This window comes from Rhinolophus sinicus, linkage group LG06, assembly GCF_036562045.2.
Source record: "Rhinolophus sinicus isolate RSC01 linkage group LG06, ASM3656204v1, whole genome shotgun sequence".
In the NCBI taxonomy this organism is placed as follows: Eukaryota; Metazoa; Chordata; class Mammalia; order Chiroptera; family Rhinolophidae; genus Rhinolophus; species Rhinolophus sinicus.
The window spans coordinates 117,868,838-117,885,704 of NC_133756.1; the positions used below are offsets into that span (position 1 = coordinate 117,868,838).

The window sequence follows — 16,867 nt, forward strand, 5'->3', positions numbered from 1 at the left end:
AAGCCCATGGACGTAGGAAATCAGAAGATCTGGGCTAACCTACCTATGCTACTCTCAGGATTCTAGACAAGTCTCAACGTCTCTGAGCTTCATTTTCTTCATCTGTAAAATGGGGATAATTTCACATTTATTCAATATGTGCATTGCAACCTGCCCCCATGAAGCTCCAGAAAAAGTTACATAACTGGCCTGGTTAATTTTACTTTAAAAATAATAATCACAAACCACAAATGGGTACACTGTCCAGCAATCCTACTACAATTTCCTCATTAGTTTGCTTTCCCACTCTTTGAGATCACTACTCCATACGATCCCCCGAATCCTTAAATCGCCCCTAAATCCAATATATAATTACCTTACATCAAACTACCCTGAAATACAATGCGATCCTTTCGATAGTCCTACCCACTGCCTAATATGTAAACTCACCTGCCCCTACGCCATTCTCTTAGCCTGTTCAATGAATGAGGCAAATATCTTGGTTTATATTCTGAATTCCTTCTCATCCCAACCCCATCTCATAATACTCTCTTCCTAACCATTATGTTCCAGCTACAGTGGCCTCTCTCCTATTCCACAGTCTGGGTCCTCTCTATGTCCAAGCCTTTTCACCTTCTGTTCCCTCTGCCGGTACTCCAGTAATTCTCACCTTGTAAGACTGAGCTCCTCAAGCAAACCTTTTCTGAGCAAAAATGGTCACCCGTAGTTATTTTCTATCACCCCACTTTGTTTCTAGTACTTATCACAATCTGATGTTTAGTTTATTTGTTGGTTTCTTATTTACTGTCTTAAACACTAGGTAAGTCTCCAAAATTGGAAGTCTTGATTCTTCCCTTTTCCGTCTTTACCCCAACATCTACTTTTCCTCCAGTATTTGTCTTGATGAATGGTTTGTAATCTGGCCAGTTGTCCAAACCAGAAATTGGCAACTATCCTAAACCCTTCTCCTTCTTCTCTCCTCAAATCCATCAAGCTTTTAAAAGACTATTACCTAAATTTCTTTTGAACCTACACACTCCTGCTCCCTTTACATTCCCAATCAGTTTAGATTTTAATTGTGTATTGCTGAGATTACTATAACTTCCTAAATGATAATTCTTTATCCTCAGCTCCTCAAAGAGAACTTTCTAAAGCACACACCTAATTTCCATTCTATACTGTAGTCGTCAACACAGTTCTATTTTTTGTCTTTGAAAAATTTGCTTAAGTGATTTCAACAGATCTCCAAACCTTTTAACATAAACTTTGTCTATGATTAGGTCATTCTTTACCTCTCTAAAGTCTCCTATGGACCTTTCACTCAAATGTATCCTTAGTTGAACTTTACTGAAATTACCTGCAATTCTCTAATCTACTTCCATGCCTCTGTGTAAACTGTTCCCTCTACCTGGAAAGTCTCACCTTCTCCCCCTAGCGCTTTACTACATATTCTTATAGATTCAGCCCAAGTTTCACCTACTTTACCTGGTGTTCTGATTTTCAGATACTCATCTTCTGTGTTCCTAGAGCACCCTCTACATCTCTGTCATATAGTTATGACAGCTGTCATTCTGTTTCTAACATCCTACACAGCTACTGGCTCTTTGTAGGTATTCCATAAATGATGAAGAACGGATGAAGGCACGTGCACAAGTGCACATGTATTCAACGCTCCACCCACTTCCTTTGTATGCCTTATAATCTCATTTTACTTACATGTTGAACCATCTAATTGTAAATGTATTTTTTGTAAATGCCACTTTCAATGTTTTTTTGGGAGTAAGTGGAGAAAAAAACTGATGACAAACTAAAGTAAAAATTTGTTTAGTGGCTTATTTCTACACATCTGTACTTTCCATTAAAAAAGGCAGAGATTAAAATATGATAATTTGACTTTCCTACAATCCAATTAAGACATTACTAGAAAAAAAATCATTACAAATATAAGGAAAATGAATGATTCTGAAAAATCTGAAAGAAAATCTGAAGTTTACTTAGGACCCACATTTGCCATCACGACCACTAAGTTCTCTGGCTTTTACTGCCATTCACAGCTGTATACAACGCCAATGGCTAAAAGTAAAGAAACTTTAACAGCATACTGTCCAGGGAAAAATTATCCTCAGGTCCAAAAACTTTTGAGAAAGATAGATATTAATAATTTACAAGGAAGTCTGTTTAGGAATTTCTGTCTGATAGCTGTAAAAAAATCAAACCATATACACAGACGAATAAAATTTAAATTTTACCATTATTTCAAATAAATGTATCTTGAATTATAAAATTTGTGAGAAGTAATTTTTCAATTTTTGACCTTTTGACCTAATAGAAGAAAACTGTTACATAATGTTTAACATCTTTATAACTTCAAATAAAAATCTAGTACCTTTGATAGAAACTAAAGCGCCAATTTAAATATGCTACGCAGTGTGATAAAAAAAATATGTAAATGTTTAAAGAAAAAAAATTTATTACAGCGAAAGACACATTGCCATTAATCCCCTTCAAAATACTCTTTCTCATCAATTTGGGGAATGTAATCAATAATGTTGTAAAGATTTTGTAGGATATCCGATGGACACTTGTCTCATTGGAGAGACCACCTCAGGGATGATGTAGATGCCTGATCACTGCACTGTACACCTGAAGCTGAAGCTGAAGAATAATGAATGTCAACTACAATTTTTTATATATACATATATATGTGTATATGTATATGTATATATATATATATATTTACAAGAAGCAGAGTACAGCATTAGGAATAGAGATAGTGGAAATGTAATGGCTGTGTGCGATGTCAGAGGGATAGTGGATGGGGGGAAGGGGGTTGTCACTGTGTGAGGGATATAGATGATAAATGTCTAACTATTATTGTTTTGTGCACCTGAAACTAATAAAAAAATGTTTAAAAAAATACTCTTTCTCCCTTCAAACACACTTATCCCATCTTCTTGCCACTTTCTCAAGCAGTTCTGGAAGTCCTCTTTTGTGAGTGTCTTAGTAGTGCTGTCTTGGCTGCCTCAATGTCCTGAATCAATTCAAAACGATTACCTTTCACGGTCATTTTGACTTTCGAAAAGAGCCAGAAGTCACATGGTGCCAGATCCGGTGAATAAGGTGGATGAGGAGACACCATAAGATTTTCATTTGACAGAAACTGCAGTACCAGAAGTGATGTGTGATATGGAGCCTTTCCATTGTGATCACAAAATACGGTGAATGCTGCTGCCGAGTGCCAGCCAGCAGAAAGGCAGGGATCTTCAATACGGTAAGCAGAGCATCGAACCTTAGTGTATAACAGTGTATGACAAGTTTCAACTTGTTTAGTGCAGTCAGTTGGTGCGAGCTACGGTTGAGAGAAGATGTGTTTTAAAGTGTGCTGTAAATCATCCTCCATCATGATAATGCTCCATGCCATACATTGCTTCTGGTATACGGCAATTTCTGTCAAATAAAAACATTACAGTGTATCTTCATCCACCTTATTCACTGGATCTGGCACCATGTGACTTCTGGCTGTTTCCCAAAGTCAAAATGATTCAGGATATCGAGGCAGCCATACAGCATAACTAAAGACACTCACAAAAGAGGACTTCCAGAACTGCTTCAGTGAGTGGCAAGAACGATGGGATAAGTATGTTTTTTATTTTTTATTTTTTTATTATTAATTTCAGGTGTAGAAAACAATGTAATAGACATTTATCATCTATATCCCTCACACAGTGATATCCCCCTCCCCCCATCTACTACCCCTCTGACATCGCACACAGCCATTACATTTCCACTATCTCTATTCCTAATGCTGTGCTCCACTTCTTGTAACTACATATATATAAAATATTGTAGTTGATATTCATTATTGTTTAGCTTCAGCTTCAGGTGTACAGTGCAGTGATCAGGCATCTACATCATCCCTGAGGTGGCCTCCCTAATGGGACAAGTGTCCATCAGATACCCTACAAAATCTTTACAACATTATTGATTACATCCGATGGGATAAGTGTGTTTGAAGTGATGGGGAGTATTTTCAAGGGTATTAATGTCAATGTGTCTTTTACTGTAATAATTTTTTTCTATTATTATTTAAACATTCAGTCTTTGATCACTCCTTGTTTATGGTTCTTCTTTTATTTGAGATGCAAAAGGGCACAATAATTTTCTGACCAAGCAGAAGGTAATTAAATAGAACAAACTAGATATGTTGTTCACCTTAATTATTAAAATTTATTGTAAAATGACAATAAGAAATCATAACTGGTGAGAACTTCATATAAAACATTTCTTATTTTGGCAATAAAAAACATCACAGGCATTACCAAGAGGAATTTCCTTCCCCAAATCAGAGCAATGAAATCAGACACATCTGACTTCTTCTACACACAATGTCACTAAAAGAATGGATTTAGTTTTGTGCTTACTTACCAAAACAAATTAAGAATCTATAAAGTAAGACTTGAATGCAGCTAGTTAGAGAATTCTAAGATGTCATTCCCATCAAAAGGCTTTCTAGTTAACAAACAACATCTATAGACACACTTGAGTCAGATAATTTTTTTTTCATATTTCATTGCTGGGAAATATATCATGGAGGTCAAACTTTGAAAAATGAAGAGGTTCATAAAAAAGGTATACAGATCCCCATCCTTTCTGTCAATCTGATCCTCCTGAGATAACTAGAATCTCAGAGCTGTACGAAATCTTGATGGCATAGTCCAAACTTTGTTTGGTTTCTTTGAGAAGAGGAAATTAGTCCAAAAAAGTTGAATGATTTGTCTAAGGACAGACTGTGAGAATAGTAAATCTATAATTCAGGTATCTTAATTAAGATACAAACAAATCAGAGAAATCTTCAGGGAAAATTCACTTCACCCATTCTGTAATAAAAAGGAATATAACAGAACAAAGTTCTCCATCTATTAGTCCACAGACCCAAATGGAAAACTAGCAAGCCATCAGTCAGTTTATCTGTTGGATACATGTTAGAGAAAGCAACAATGATATTTTGCTTAGCAGAAACAAGACAGGCTTTGGAATCAAACTTAAATTTGAATTTGGATCTATTACTTATTTGTGTGACCTTGGGAAATGTCTGAGCCCCAAGTGCTTTTACCTCAAGAAAAAGGGAGTAAAAATTATAATCTCGTAGGACTATTTTAAGAATTAAATAATATACCATAAGTGATATATCTGGCATGGTACAGGATTTCAATAAAAGTTATCTGCTTCATAGGATTTACGTAGGATTCAAATATATTTTACAAGGTTTCAGATAGCACAGAACATGAGAAAAGCACAGAATTTGGAGGCAAAAGGTCTGGGTCTACAACTCAACTTTGTTCCTAACTATTTATATATACCTGGCCAAGTCACTCACCTCCTCAGTATCTTATGTACAAAACGAATGTAAGAATATTTGCCATACTGAGCTTTCAGGATTGCTTTAAGGATTTAATATGATAATCTTTGTGCAAGCACTTTCTAATTATAAACTACTACATATGCTATTGCTACTATCAAGACACGAATTGCATTAAAAACTAGCTTCTTCCTACAAAGATTAGGGAATTCTGCTTTTATAAAATTATTATCACTTTCCAGGCACCACTGAGTTCTTGAATTTTATCAACATTTATAAAATGTATTTAGGTTCTACCAAACTCATTTCCTAAAGACCAATGTTTCATACCTTTTTCTAAACCAAATTTCAAGCAAATTAATTTAGATAAAGTGTTGCTGCTTCTCAAAGATTTGGAGGTTAAGTTAGGGCAAAAGACCCTGTAAACCAACATATAATTATTTAGTGGGAAGGTTATCCGGCTTGCGGCACTAATGAGGGGAAATCTGCTTTTTATTAAAAATCGTAAGTTCAACTACGATTATCTGCCAGAAATGAAAATATATACATTAATAAACATTAATATTGAAAAGATCAGCTCATGACCCAGCTGAAAGTTGCTGTAGACCACAAGCTGGGAACCACTGCCTTTGAGGTACAGGAATGGGAAACTTACGGGTGTGGGGTAACAAGGCCCCTCAGAATTATGCAGCCACTCGGCGAGCCAGCAGCACGGATAAAAATGATCTTTTTTCCTCTTTCCAATAAATCATCCTGCTGCAATGAATTTTTATAAACAAAAATATAAAATATATTATAGGCACCTGGTTTCTTCTAAATGTTTACACAAATTAATCCTTATGGCACTATTATGAGCAGCTATCCTTACTGCACAGATGTGTCAAAAGATGCAGAAGCAATTCCTTTATGGTCATTCAGAAAGATCAGTAGCAAAGATTAAATATCATATATTACTGACTTTGTGTCCTAACTGAGCTCTTGGGCTGGGAACCAAGTGCCTAGATAAGCACCAAGTGCCAAAGAGAACTCTTCATGTGTAAGAAGCCACTAGTAATACTTCTATTAGCAAATCATCCCACTACTGGCTAGCAAACACCCTAAATCAAAGCTGCAAATACAGATGACAAACACATTTTTACCCTTCATGTTACCAATACCAGTGCTTCTAAAATATTTTAACATGGCTCAAGATTCACTAAATAGATTTAATTATAAATATAATTGATTTACAATGTAAACAAATAAATAACCATAGTGAGAGCTACAGCTATAGAGCTATTACCCTAACATTAGCAACTGCTATAATTCGTCCCTAAGACTTTGGGGGAATTTTCTTTGTACATATAATAAAAATCAATACCACTGAAAAACATCAATTGTATTTCTACATATCAGCAACAAGTAGGAAATAAAATTTAAAGATATTTACAATTGTATCATAAACCATTAAAAAACAGAAATAAAGTCAATAAGTCATGGGAAACATCCACATACTAACACCTAGTTTATTTCAATAATGTTTTATAAAGGAGACCTAATAAAGGCATATACAGTATTCTGGGGTTGAAAGACTCAATATTGTAAAGATGTCTATTTTCCCCCAATTGTATGGATAAATATATTAAATGTAGTCCCAATCAAACTCCTGGCAAGACTACCTTTTCTGTGTAGAAATTCATAAGAAAATGCAAAAGGACAAGAATAATCAAGGCGATCGTGAAGAACATCGCTAAGAATAACTTTAACAGATAGCAATACCAATTATAACACTAGAGAAATTAAAACACTGAGATAATGGCAAAAGAATAGAAATATAGATCAAAGGAACAGAACAGAGGGTCCGTAACTGACATACACATATACGGCAAAAGTGGAATCGCAGCACAATGGAGAAAGGAAGGTCTTATAAATGGTGCTGGGACAACTGACTGTATGAAGAAAAAAAAATGAATCTTGACTCTTACCTTACATCATACACAAAGTATCAGTTCCTGACGAATTATAGATATAAATGTAAAAAGTACAACAGTGAAGCATTAAAAGATAACACAAAGAACATCTTTATGACATTAAAATAAGCAAATATTATCTAAACTAGTTCACAAAAAGCCTTAAATACAAAAGAAAAGACAGATAAAATGGAGTTCTGTTCACGTAAAGCAATCATTAAAGAGTGAACTAGCAAGCCACCGAATGGGAGAATATATTGTTAGTGCATATTTTAGAAAACCCATATCCATAATACACGAAGAACTCTTACCAAAAAAAGTTGTCAAACCAATTAAAAATAAAAGGGGGGCAAGAGACTTCAACGGGTACTTCACAAAGGAGTGAATACATGCCCATCACAAGAAACATATGAAATAGTGTGTTCAACTTCATTAGCCCTCAGGGAAATCTAAATTAAAACTGCAAGGAGATACTACAACATACCCACCAGAAAGGCTAACATACTAAAGACAGAAAGTACCAAACACTGACAAGATATAGGACCAGAGATCTGATACACTGCTGGATGGAGAGGAAGTAAATTGGCATAACCACTTCGGAAAACTTCTGGACACAACCCACTAAAGCTGAAGATATGCATATCCCATGACGGTGTAATTCTGCTCCTCAGTTTATATCCAACAGGAATGCATAAAAAATCTCCATTAAGAAACCTGTACTAGAAACCTGTACATTCATGGAAGTACTACCTGTAATAGTCCCAAATTGGAAATTACCAAAATGACAAAAGCCACAATCAATTCATACTCATACAGTGGAATACCACTGGCAGTAAGAATAAACCAAGACTACATTACACACAGGTAAGGATGAATTTTACAAACAAAATGTTGAACAAAGCCAGCATATAAAATGTACATATTATATGATTCTATTGGTATAAAGTTCAAAATTAGGCAAAACAAATCTTTGGTATATAAAGTCAAACTAAGGGTTAGCCTAGCTAGAGATGTGTGGAATGGAAACGGCACGAGAAGTTGTTGGGGCCCAGGGGTTCTCGCAATGCTCTGTTTCTTCATGGAGATTCTGCTTACGTAGGTGTGCTCACTTTGAAAATTTGAAATATGGTGGGTGTGCATGTATTTGTAAGCTTTTCTGTATGTATCAACAACTTCAAAATACTTCAAAAATCTTTTTAAAACTATACCAGCAAATTTACACAAAGATGACTATTTGAGCCTGTGGAGAAGAAAGGAAAACTTAAATATGGAAGTGGGACTACTGGTACAGTGTTTTCACTTACCTTTGTCCTGTAATGCAATTTGTTGCTTATGCAGTAATGCCACCTCCCGTCCCAAAGCTTTCTTTTGTCTTTCCAGTTCATTTCGAAGCACCAAAATTTTTAATTGCAGGCACTCGCTTTCTTTTTTCTAAATAATTAAAAGCACAGGTAAATTTATTAATATAAAAGCCATGACTGTGAATAATTATACATTCATAATGTTCCAAAATGCATAAAGGTTTAAAGCACTTAATACTCAACTAACTTACTGATCTCCTGAGTAACCCAAAAGACACTACAAGCCTCTTTCCTGACATCACAATACAACAACAAAAGATTACTAATAAGAAAGAAATGGAGTCCTCAAAATGTTGAATGCAGAGTTGCCATAGGACCCAATAATGCCACTCCTACGTATCTACCCAAGAGAATCAAAAATATATCCATACAAAACCTGAATATGAATGTTCATAGCAGCATTATTCATAACAGGCAGACAGTGGAATTAATCCAAATAGCCATCATCTGATCAATAAATAAAATGTGGCATATCTATGCAATGGAATATTATTTGGCAATAAAAAGAATATTATGTGGCATAAAAAGGTAGATGCCACAACATGGATGAGCCTTGAAAACATTATGCTAAGTAAAAGAAGCCAGTTTAAAAAAGACACAGACTCCATTCATATGATATGTTCAGAATAGCAAATTCACAGAAACAAAAAGTAGATCTCCATCCTTGCCAAACGGAACCACGGTGCTCTAATATCCCACAGATTTCAGAAAAGGCCAAGCAGGGACCTAAGGCTTTCATCCCTACGAGGCGGTAACCAATCAAGCCCCCTATAATGTCAGTGGACACCACAGGGGAAGCCTGGACTTGTAGCAGTAACAAGATAACCCTCTCTCTCCCTGCTGGCTGACATCAGAGAAGGCCTAGTGGAGAGTCAGAACTTTCACCACTACGCAGCACTAATAGGCCGCCCTACATTCCTTATATTCCTCATATCAGTGGAGGCCATCTGGGGAGCAGTATTAAGGCACTCCTACTCCTCCCAACCAGTAGGTATCATTGGAGGCCTAGGAGAGAGCTGGAAGTCCCACCCCTGGCCAGTAGTGTGTGTGTGTGTGTGTGTGTACACGTGTGTGTATGTACACGTGTGTGTGTGTACACGTGTGTGCACAGACAACCACTTAGTATCAATGGAAGTGACTTGTAGAACCTGAACTTCTTCACGCACCTGGCAGTAATAAGATGGAGCCTCTCCCTTCCCCTACCAGAGAGAGTTGTCAGAGGAAGCCAGGTAAAACAGAAGGCTTGAATAAGATCCGGAGACTCCTAACATAATACCCAAAATGTATAAGTTTCAATCAAAAATCACTCATACCCAAAACCAGAAAGATGTCACAGTAAATGAAAAAGGATAATCAATAGATTGCAACACGGAGATGACAGACATGTTAAAAATATCTGACAAAGATCTGAGAGCAACCATCATAAAAATGCTTCACCAGCAATTACAAACACACTTGAAAAAAAATGAAAAAACAGAACATCTTGGCAAACAAATAGAAAGTCTCAGTAAAGAAATAGAAGATATTAAGAAAAAAACAAATGAAAATTTTAGAACTGAAAATAACTGGAATAGGAGAAATAAGATAACAACAGCTCCGATTGTCAGTGCTGGTCTTCCACATATAAGTGGACTTGCTGGACGCTTTCTAATTCAATTCCACCCCCCGCCCCGCCATTCCAGGCCCTTCCCTGTTGTTGCCCTCTTCACCTTGAATCACGTTCAAGAAATTTGATGAAAAAGAAAATGTGTCCAATTGCATCCAGTAGGAAACCTCAGTTATAAAGGGTGTTAAGACCAAATTGATAGAGCAATTTCCAGGTATTGAACTATGGCTTAATCAAATCATGTCTAAGAAAGATCCTGTCAAAATGGTGTGACGCCATGAACATAGAGAAATCCTTACAGTAAATGGGAAGTTACTATTTTTTTAAATTTATTAGGGTGACAATTGTTAGTAAAATTACATATATTTCAGGTGTACAATTCTGTATTACATCATCTATAAATCCCATTGTGTGTTCACCACCCAGAGTCAGTTCTCCTTCCATCACCATATATTTGATCCCCCTTACCCTCATCTCCCACCACCCACCCCCCTTACCTTCTGGTAAGGAAGTTACTATTTTTAGACAAGGTGAAGGAACTTTTCAGCCAACCCTAAAATTACTCCACAAATATCTTTTTATCCTGCCACACCAGCAGGTTGATAAAGGAGCCATCATATTTGTACTCAGAGGAGCAAAATTTCATGTCCAGGCTTAACTCCTAGAGCTAAACTTTACCCTGTTGCAGGAGATATGATTGTTGCCATCATGACAGAAGGAAAACAGTATATTCTGTATGTCAGAGTCATGAAGATGTCTGCCGAAGATGCTAAGAAAGTCAACAAAGGAGGCACTGAAAATATCCATTATTTAAATGATGGGCTGTGTAGTATTGGTGTTTGTGTCTGTATGTGATGGCATGAAGACAATACTTCTGTGGTTACGCTGAATAAATTCAACAGATGCTAAAATTCAAAACTGGAATAAAAAAAGTCACTGAATGATCTCAATAGCAGAATGTAGGAGACAGAGAAAAGAATCTTTAAGCTGGAAAATAGAACAATAGAAACTGTCCAATCTAAACAACAGAGAGATTATAGACAGTAAAAAAAAAAGACAGTCTCAGGGATCTATGGAACTACACCAATCTAACAAGTACTAGGAGGAAAGAAAAAAGAGGGCAGGAATGAAAAAGCAATCACTGAAATAATGGTTAAAACTTTCCCAATTAGGCAAAAGAAATAAACCTACAGGTTCAAGAAGTTAGTGAACCCCAAAAAGAATAAATTAAATGGAGAAAAATCACAAAATAAATGAAACCAAAAGCTGGTTTTTTATAAAGGTCAATACAACTGATGAAACTCTACCCAGGCTAACCAAGAAAAAAAAAGGAGACAAAAATTACTAACATGAAGAATGAAAAGAGGCCATCACAACTGATCCCATGGACATGAAAGGAATAATTAAACAACACTATAAACAACTCTATGCCCACAAACTTGATAACTTAGATGACACGAACCAATTCCTTGAGGGACAATCTACCAAAACTCATTCTAAGAGAAATAGATACTCTGAATAGGCATATACTCATAAAATTAAATCAATAATTAATTACTTTCCAAAATGGAGAGCACTGGTCCCAGATGGTTTCACTGGTGAATTTTACGTAACATTTAAATAAGAAATAATACTAGTTCTTTAAAATCTCTTCCAAAATATAGAACTTCCTAACTTATTCTATGAAGTCAGCTTTACCCTAACACCAAAACCAGATATCACTGGAAAGGAAAAATACAGACCAATGTCTCTCATGAACATAAAGGCAAATTCCTCAGCAACACATTAGCAAATCAAATCCAACTATGCATAAGAACACCATGGCCAAATGGAATTTATTCCAGGTATGCAAGGCAAGCTTGACATTCAATAATCAATTAATGGAATTCACATCAACCAGGCTAAAGAAAAAAAAATCAGAATCATATCAATAGATGCTGAAAAAGCATGTGACAAAATTCAACACACATTTATGACAAAAACTCTCAGCAAACTAGGCGTAAAGGAGAACTTCCTCAACTTGGTAAAGAGCATTTGCAGAAAAACCTACAGCTAACATCACACTGAATAGTGAGAAACCAGGTGCTTTCTCCCTAAGTTGGAGAACAAGACAAGAAGGTCCCCTTTCTCCACTCTCTTAAACATGTACTGGAAGTACTAATTATGCAATAAGGCAAGAAAAGAAAAGAAAAGCTACACAGATGGAGAAAGAAGAAATAAAATCATCTTTGTTTATAGAATTTTATGATTGTGTGATTATACATATAGAAAATCCTACAGAATCGACTTTCTCACAACCAAAACCAAAAACACCCTCCTGGAACTAATAAGAGATCATAACAAGGTTGCATAGTACAAGGTTAATATACAAAAGTCAATTGCTTTCTTATGTAATAGCAAGAAACAATTAGAATTTTAAATTAAAAACATATCAATTACATTAACATAAAAAATAAAATACCTAGATATAAACCTTAATAATTACATGCAAGATAAATGAAGAAAACTACAAAACTCTGATGAAAGAAATCAAAGGAGATCCAAATAAATGGAGAGATTGTCCACGTTCGTGGACAGGAAAACAATATTATTAAGATGTCCAATTTTCCCAATTTGATCTAAAGATTCAGTGAAATCCCAGCAAATTATTTTGTGGATATCAACAAACTAATTCTAAAGTTTACATAGAAAGGGGGGAAAAAAATAGACTAACCAACACAATACTGAAGGAGAAAAAGTTAGAAGTCTGATACTATCTAATGTCAAGTCTTACTATAAAGACATATAGTAATCAAGACAGTGTGGTATGGACAAAAGAAGAGACAAATAAATCAATGGAACAGAATAAAGAGTCCAGAAATAGACACACACAAACATAGTTAACAAATCTTTGACAAAGGAACAAAAGCAATTCAATGGAGAAAACATAGCCTTTTTACCACAATGTACTGGAACCACTAAACAGCCACATGTGGAACAAAAAAACCCTAAAAATTTAGATACGAACCTTACACCCTTCACAAAAATTAACTCAAAATGGATCATAGACCTAAATGTGAAATAAAAAATTATTATACAACTTCTAGAAGGTAGCATTGGAGAAAATCTAGGTGACCTTGAGTTTGGAGATTACTTTTTACATAAAACACCAAATGGATAATCCATGAAAGAAGAAATTTGTAAGTTGGACTTCACTAAAACCTCTGCTCTGCAAAAACCACTATTAAGAGAATGAAAAGAAAAGTCACAGCTGGGAAAAAATATTTGAAAACCACTTATCATGAAGAAATATCTAAAATATACAAAGAACTCTAAAAACTAAATAAAACAAACTCAATTAAAAATTGGGCAAAGATCTGAACTGTCTTCTCACCAAAGAAGATATACAGATGGCAAATAAGCATATGAAAAGACGCTCAATATCCTACTGAGGTTGGACAATTACGTTTGTGAACTTTCCACCCTATAAGCCCACGAACTTCGTATGTCATGAGGAAATTGCAAATTAAACCAATAATTAGATACCACTGCACAATTATTAAAATAATTACAATCCAAAACACTAACAACACCAAATGCTGGTAAGGATGTGGAGTAACAGAAACTTTCATTCATTGTTAGTGGCAATGCACAGTGGTGCAGTCACTTTAGAAGATAGCCTGGCAGTGTCTTATAAAACTAAACATAGGCCTACTATATGATCCAGCAATTGCACTCCTAGATATTTACCCAGATGAGTTATACACCTATGTTCACAAAAAGACCTACACATGAATGTCTGTAGTAGTTTTATTCCAAACCTTGGAAGCAACCAAGATGCACTTCAGTAGGTCAACAGATAAACTGTAGTATATCTGTACAATGAAATAGTCAGTGATAAAAAGAAATGAGCTATGAAAAGACATGGAGGAAACTTAAAAGCATATTGCTAAGTAAAAGAAGCCAATCTGAAAAAGCTACATACTGTATGATTCCAACTATATGACATTCTGGAAAAGGCAAAACTATGGAAACAGCAAAAAGATCAGCGGTTGCCAGCGGTTCTGAGGGACGGGGAAAAGGATGAATAGGCAGAATATAGGGGATTTTTAGGCCAGTGAAAGTATTTTGTGTGACACTCTAATGGTGAATACCCAACATTATGCATTTATCAAAAACCACAGAATGCACAACTCAAAGAGTGAACCCTAATGTAAACTATAGACTTTAGTTAATAATATTAATATCGATTACACAACTGTAACAAATGTACCACTCTAATATAAGACGGTAATAACAAAGACATTGGAGGGAAAGGGGGGAAAATGGAAACTTTCTGCAGTTTTTCTGTAAAACTAAAACTACTCTAAATAGAGTTTTGTTTTGTTTTAAATGATAGAACTGTACTTCCAAAGAAGTCAATTTTACTGGATGTTCATTTAATAAAACATCTCAGACATTTAAACAGAGATACAATTAAGTTTGCTAAATAAGTTTGTTCATTTATCTTTGCATAAAAATATGTCCTACTTAAACCTATGAAACCATAGTTTAAATTTTACTCAGACTCCCTTTTAAGCCAAATACTTGCCAGAATTTGCCTCCAGATGAAATCTGAAATCCTGCCCCCCCAAGGAACAAACATGTATGTGCTCATACATGTTTGCATTTACACACAATTACTGCATTATGAACGTATGTGCTCTTCTCTCCTGGTGTTTGTCAATGGTATCGATAATATACTCTTCTTGATTTTCTATAACATAATCTTAATAAAATAGCAATTTGGCTGTACCAAGTAAATTCTCGTCTCTGTTCTAAATATATGCTAATTAAAATTGTAATCGGAAAAAAAATCCATTCATTAAAAAAACTGACTAGGTTATTAAGTCCTGGGATAAGCTGATGGAAAACTTTAAAAGAAAAAAAGTCAGCATCTCTATTTGATGCACAGACAATGAGGAAGCAATGGCACTCAGCGAGATGAGTAATGGTATGGCCTTGTAGAAGGAATGGGCATGGAAAACGACTTTTGACAGTGGTGTGGAAAGTACTTTATAGCTATCACTTCTCACCCAAAATGCTTTCTTCCTCATCTCTGAAATACTGATTCTAAACAGATGGCACGATCATCTGTTAAAGACATTCAAGCCAAGAAAACAAGCAGAAAAGCTTATTTCCAATCATCGTTATTATATTTGACTGGGAAACTCTATTAAGTATGAAAAGTTTCTAATCAATTTTTCCTGAACAAAGCAAACATGTAATGACTGTCCTACTACTATGTGCTTCTAGATGAATGAGAAATGGTTTCTGCTTTCTAAGAGTTTGGGTCTAGTTAAGACAGAAGCCCTGCCAACCCACTGTAAAAACAAAGACTGAAATGAAACTTAATGAGATTGTCCATCATTAAAGAAAAAGGAACCAAGAAACAATCTGCATTTCTTTAGTAATCCAATAATGTCATAAGGAAGCCCTAGGGTGTTTTTACATCACTGAGGAAAGAAATATGTAAATTCTTAGGAAGCAATCTTTTTACACAAAGAGGTGTTCAATTTCCTTAACTTGAATTTTTCCACAAAATATATAAAGTGAATTAATTCTACCTGAGCATGAGAAAAAAATAGAAAAAAAGGAAAGCAACTCTTCAGAGAACACAGAGATATGCCCAGGTAGGGGATTAATCTGCCCTATTCCTGAGTGTGCACTCAAATTAGGATGTTTTTCAGAATCAAAGCACTAAGGGTACAAGTTAATCTAAATACTAAACTAATACAGGAAGGTGTGTGCATAGTGTATTTGTGTTATGATCCATGTGCAGAAACTGGCCCATTTACAGAAATATATCAAGTTATTCAAAACCAGAATTGCTAGCTGTAATTTCTGATGCGTAAAACACACCCTGTCCACATGGGATCTGGTTCTGACCCTTTCTAATGCATCTAAGTCAAACACTCAAAGATCTTAATGTTCCCTAAGTATATTCTAATGGGTTTCTGTGTTCTATTCTGCTTACCTGTTTACTGCATGTGAAGCAGGGCCTGCTTGGCACCCCCACAGTAGAGGCCTTTCCCAGTCCCCAGCCTCACCTTGACCTACCTATAGCTTAACAATAGATCATCCCCCTGTGGCTCGAGCTTGGAATGTCCCCAGTCCCACCCAGTTCCCTGTTTTAGAAAATTGCCCTGAAATTTAAGATTAGTACCCGTAGACTTATTGATCACAGTCTCAATGGTCCACCAGGCTAATCCATCATTGTTCCTGGGTTACTGACTCCACCAGAGAATCATGTGGCTGGCCGACTGTCTGACAGTCTATGGACCAGATGAAATATGGACCATGTATATGGAGTAAGACGACGTCACATCACAATTTGGTGCCTGGCCAGGTTTAGTTTTGGTTTTGGTAATCGGATCCAAAGTTAGTCTTTCTGGTTTTGTCTGTCTGAGTCAAGGAATACTTGGATCTGTGTGTGTGTGTGTGTGTGTGTGTGTGTGTGTGTGTGTGTGTGTGAAGTCCAGCTGTATTTGTTCAAGCTCAAAAATGGGATCTAAGGTTTCAATCCCAACCTAGAGCCCAATGGGCAAAGTTTTAGGCCATTGGCAAAACTATGGCTATAAGCCATTGACCAAAA

General features: G+C 35.7%; 1 protein-coding gene and 1 pseudogene across 1 annotated transcript in view; one reads left to right on the forward strand and one right to left on the reverse strand.

Moving 5' to 3' along the window:
- Window positions 1-16,867, reverse strand: part of UVRAG (UV radiation resistance associated) — a 275,347-nt gene that overhangs the window by 128,878 nt on the left and 129,602 nt on the right. The window contains exon 8 of the mRNA XM_019726447.2: window positions 8,592-8,718. Within this exon, the coding sequence (XP_019582006.2) occupies window positions 8,592-8,718 (127 nt within the window). The remainder of the gene's footprint in view (window positions 1-8,591; window positions 8,719-16,867) is intronic.
- On the forward strand, window positions 8,762-11,109 carry LOC109444804 (malignant T-cell-amplified sequence 1; annotated as a pseudogene).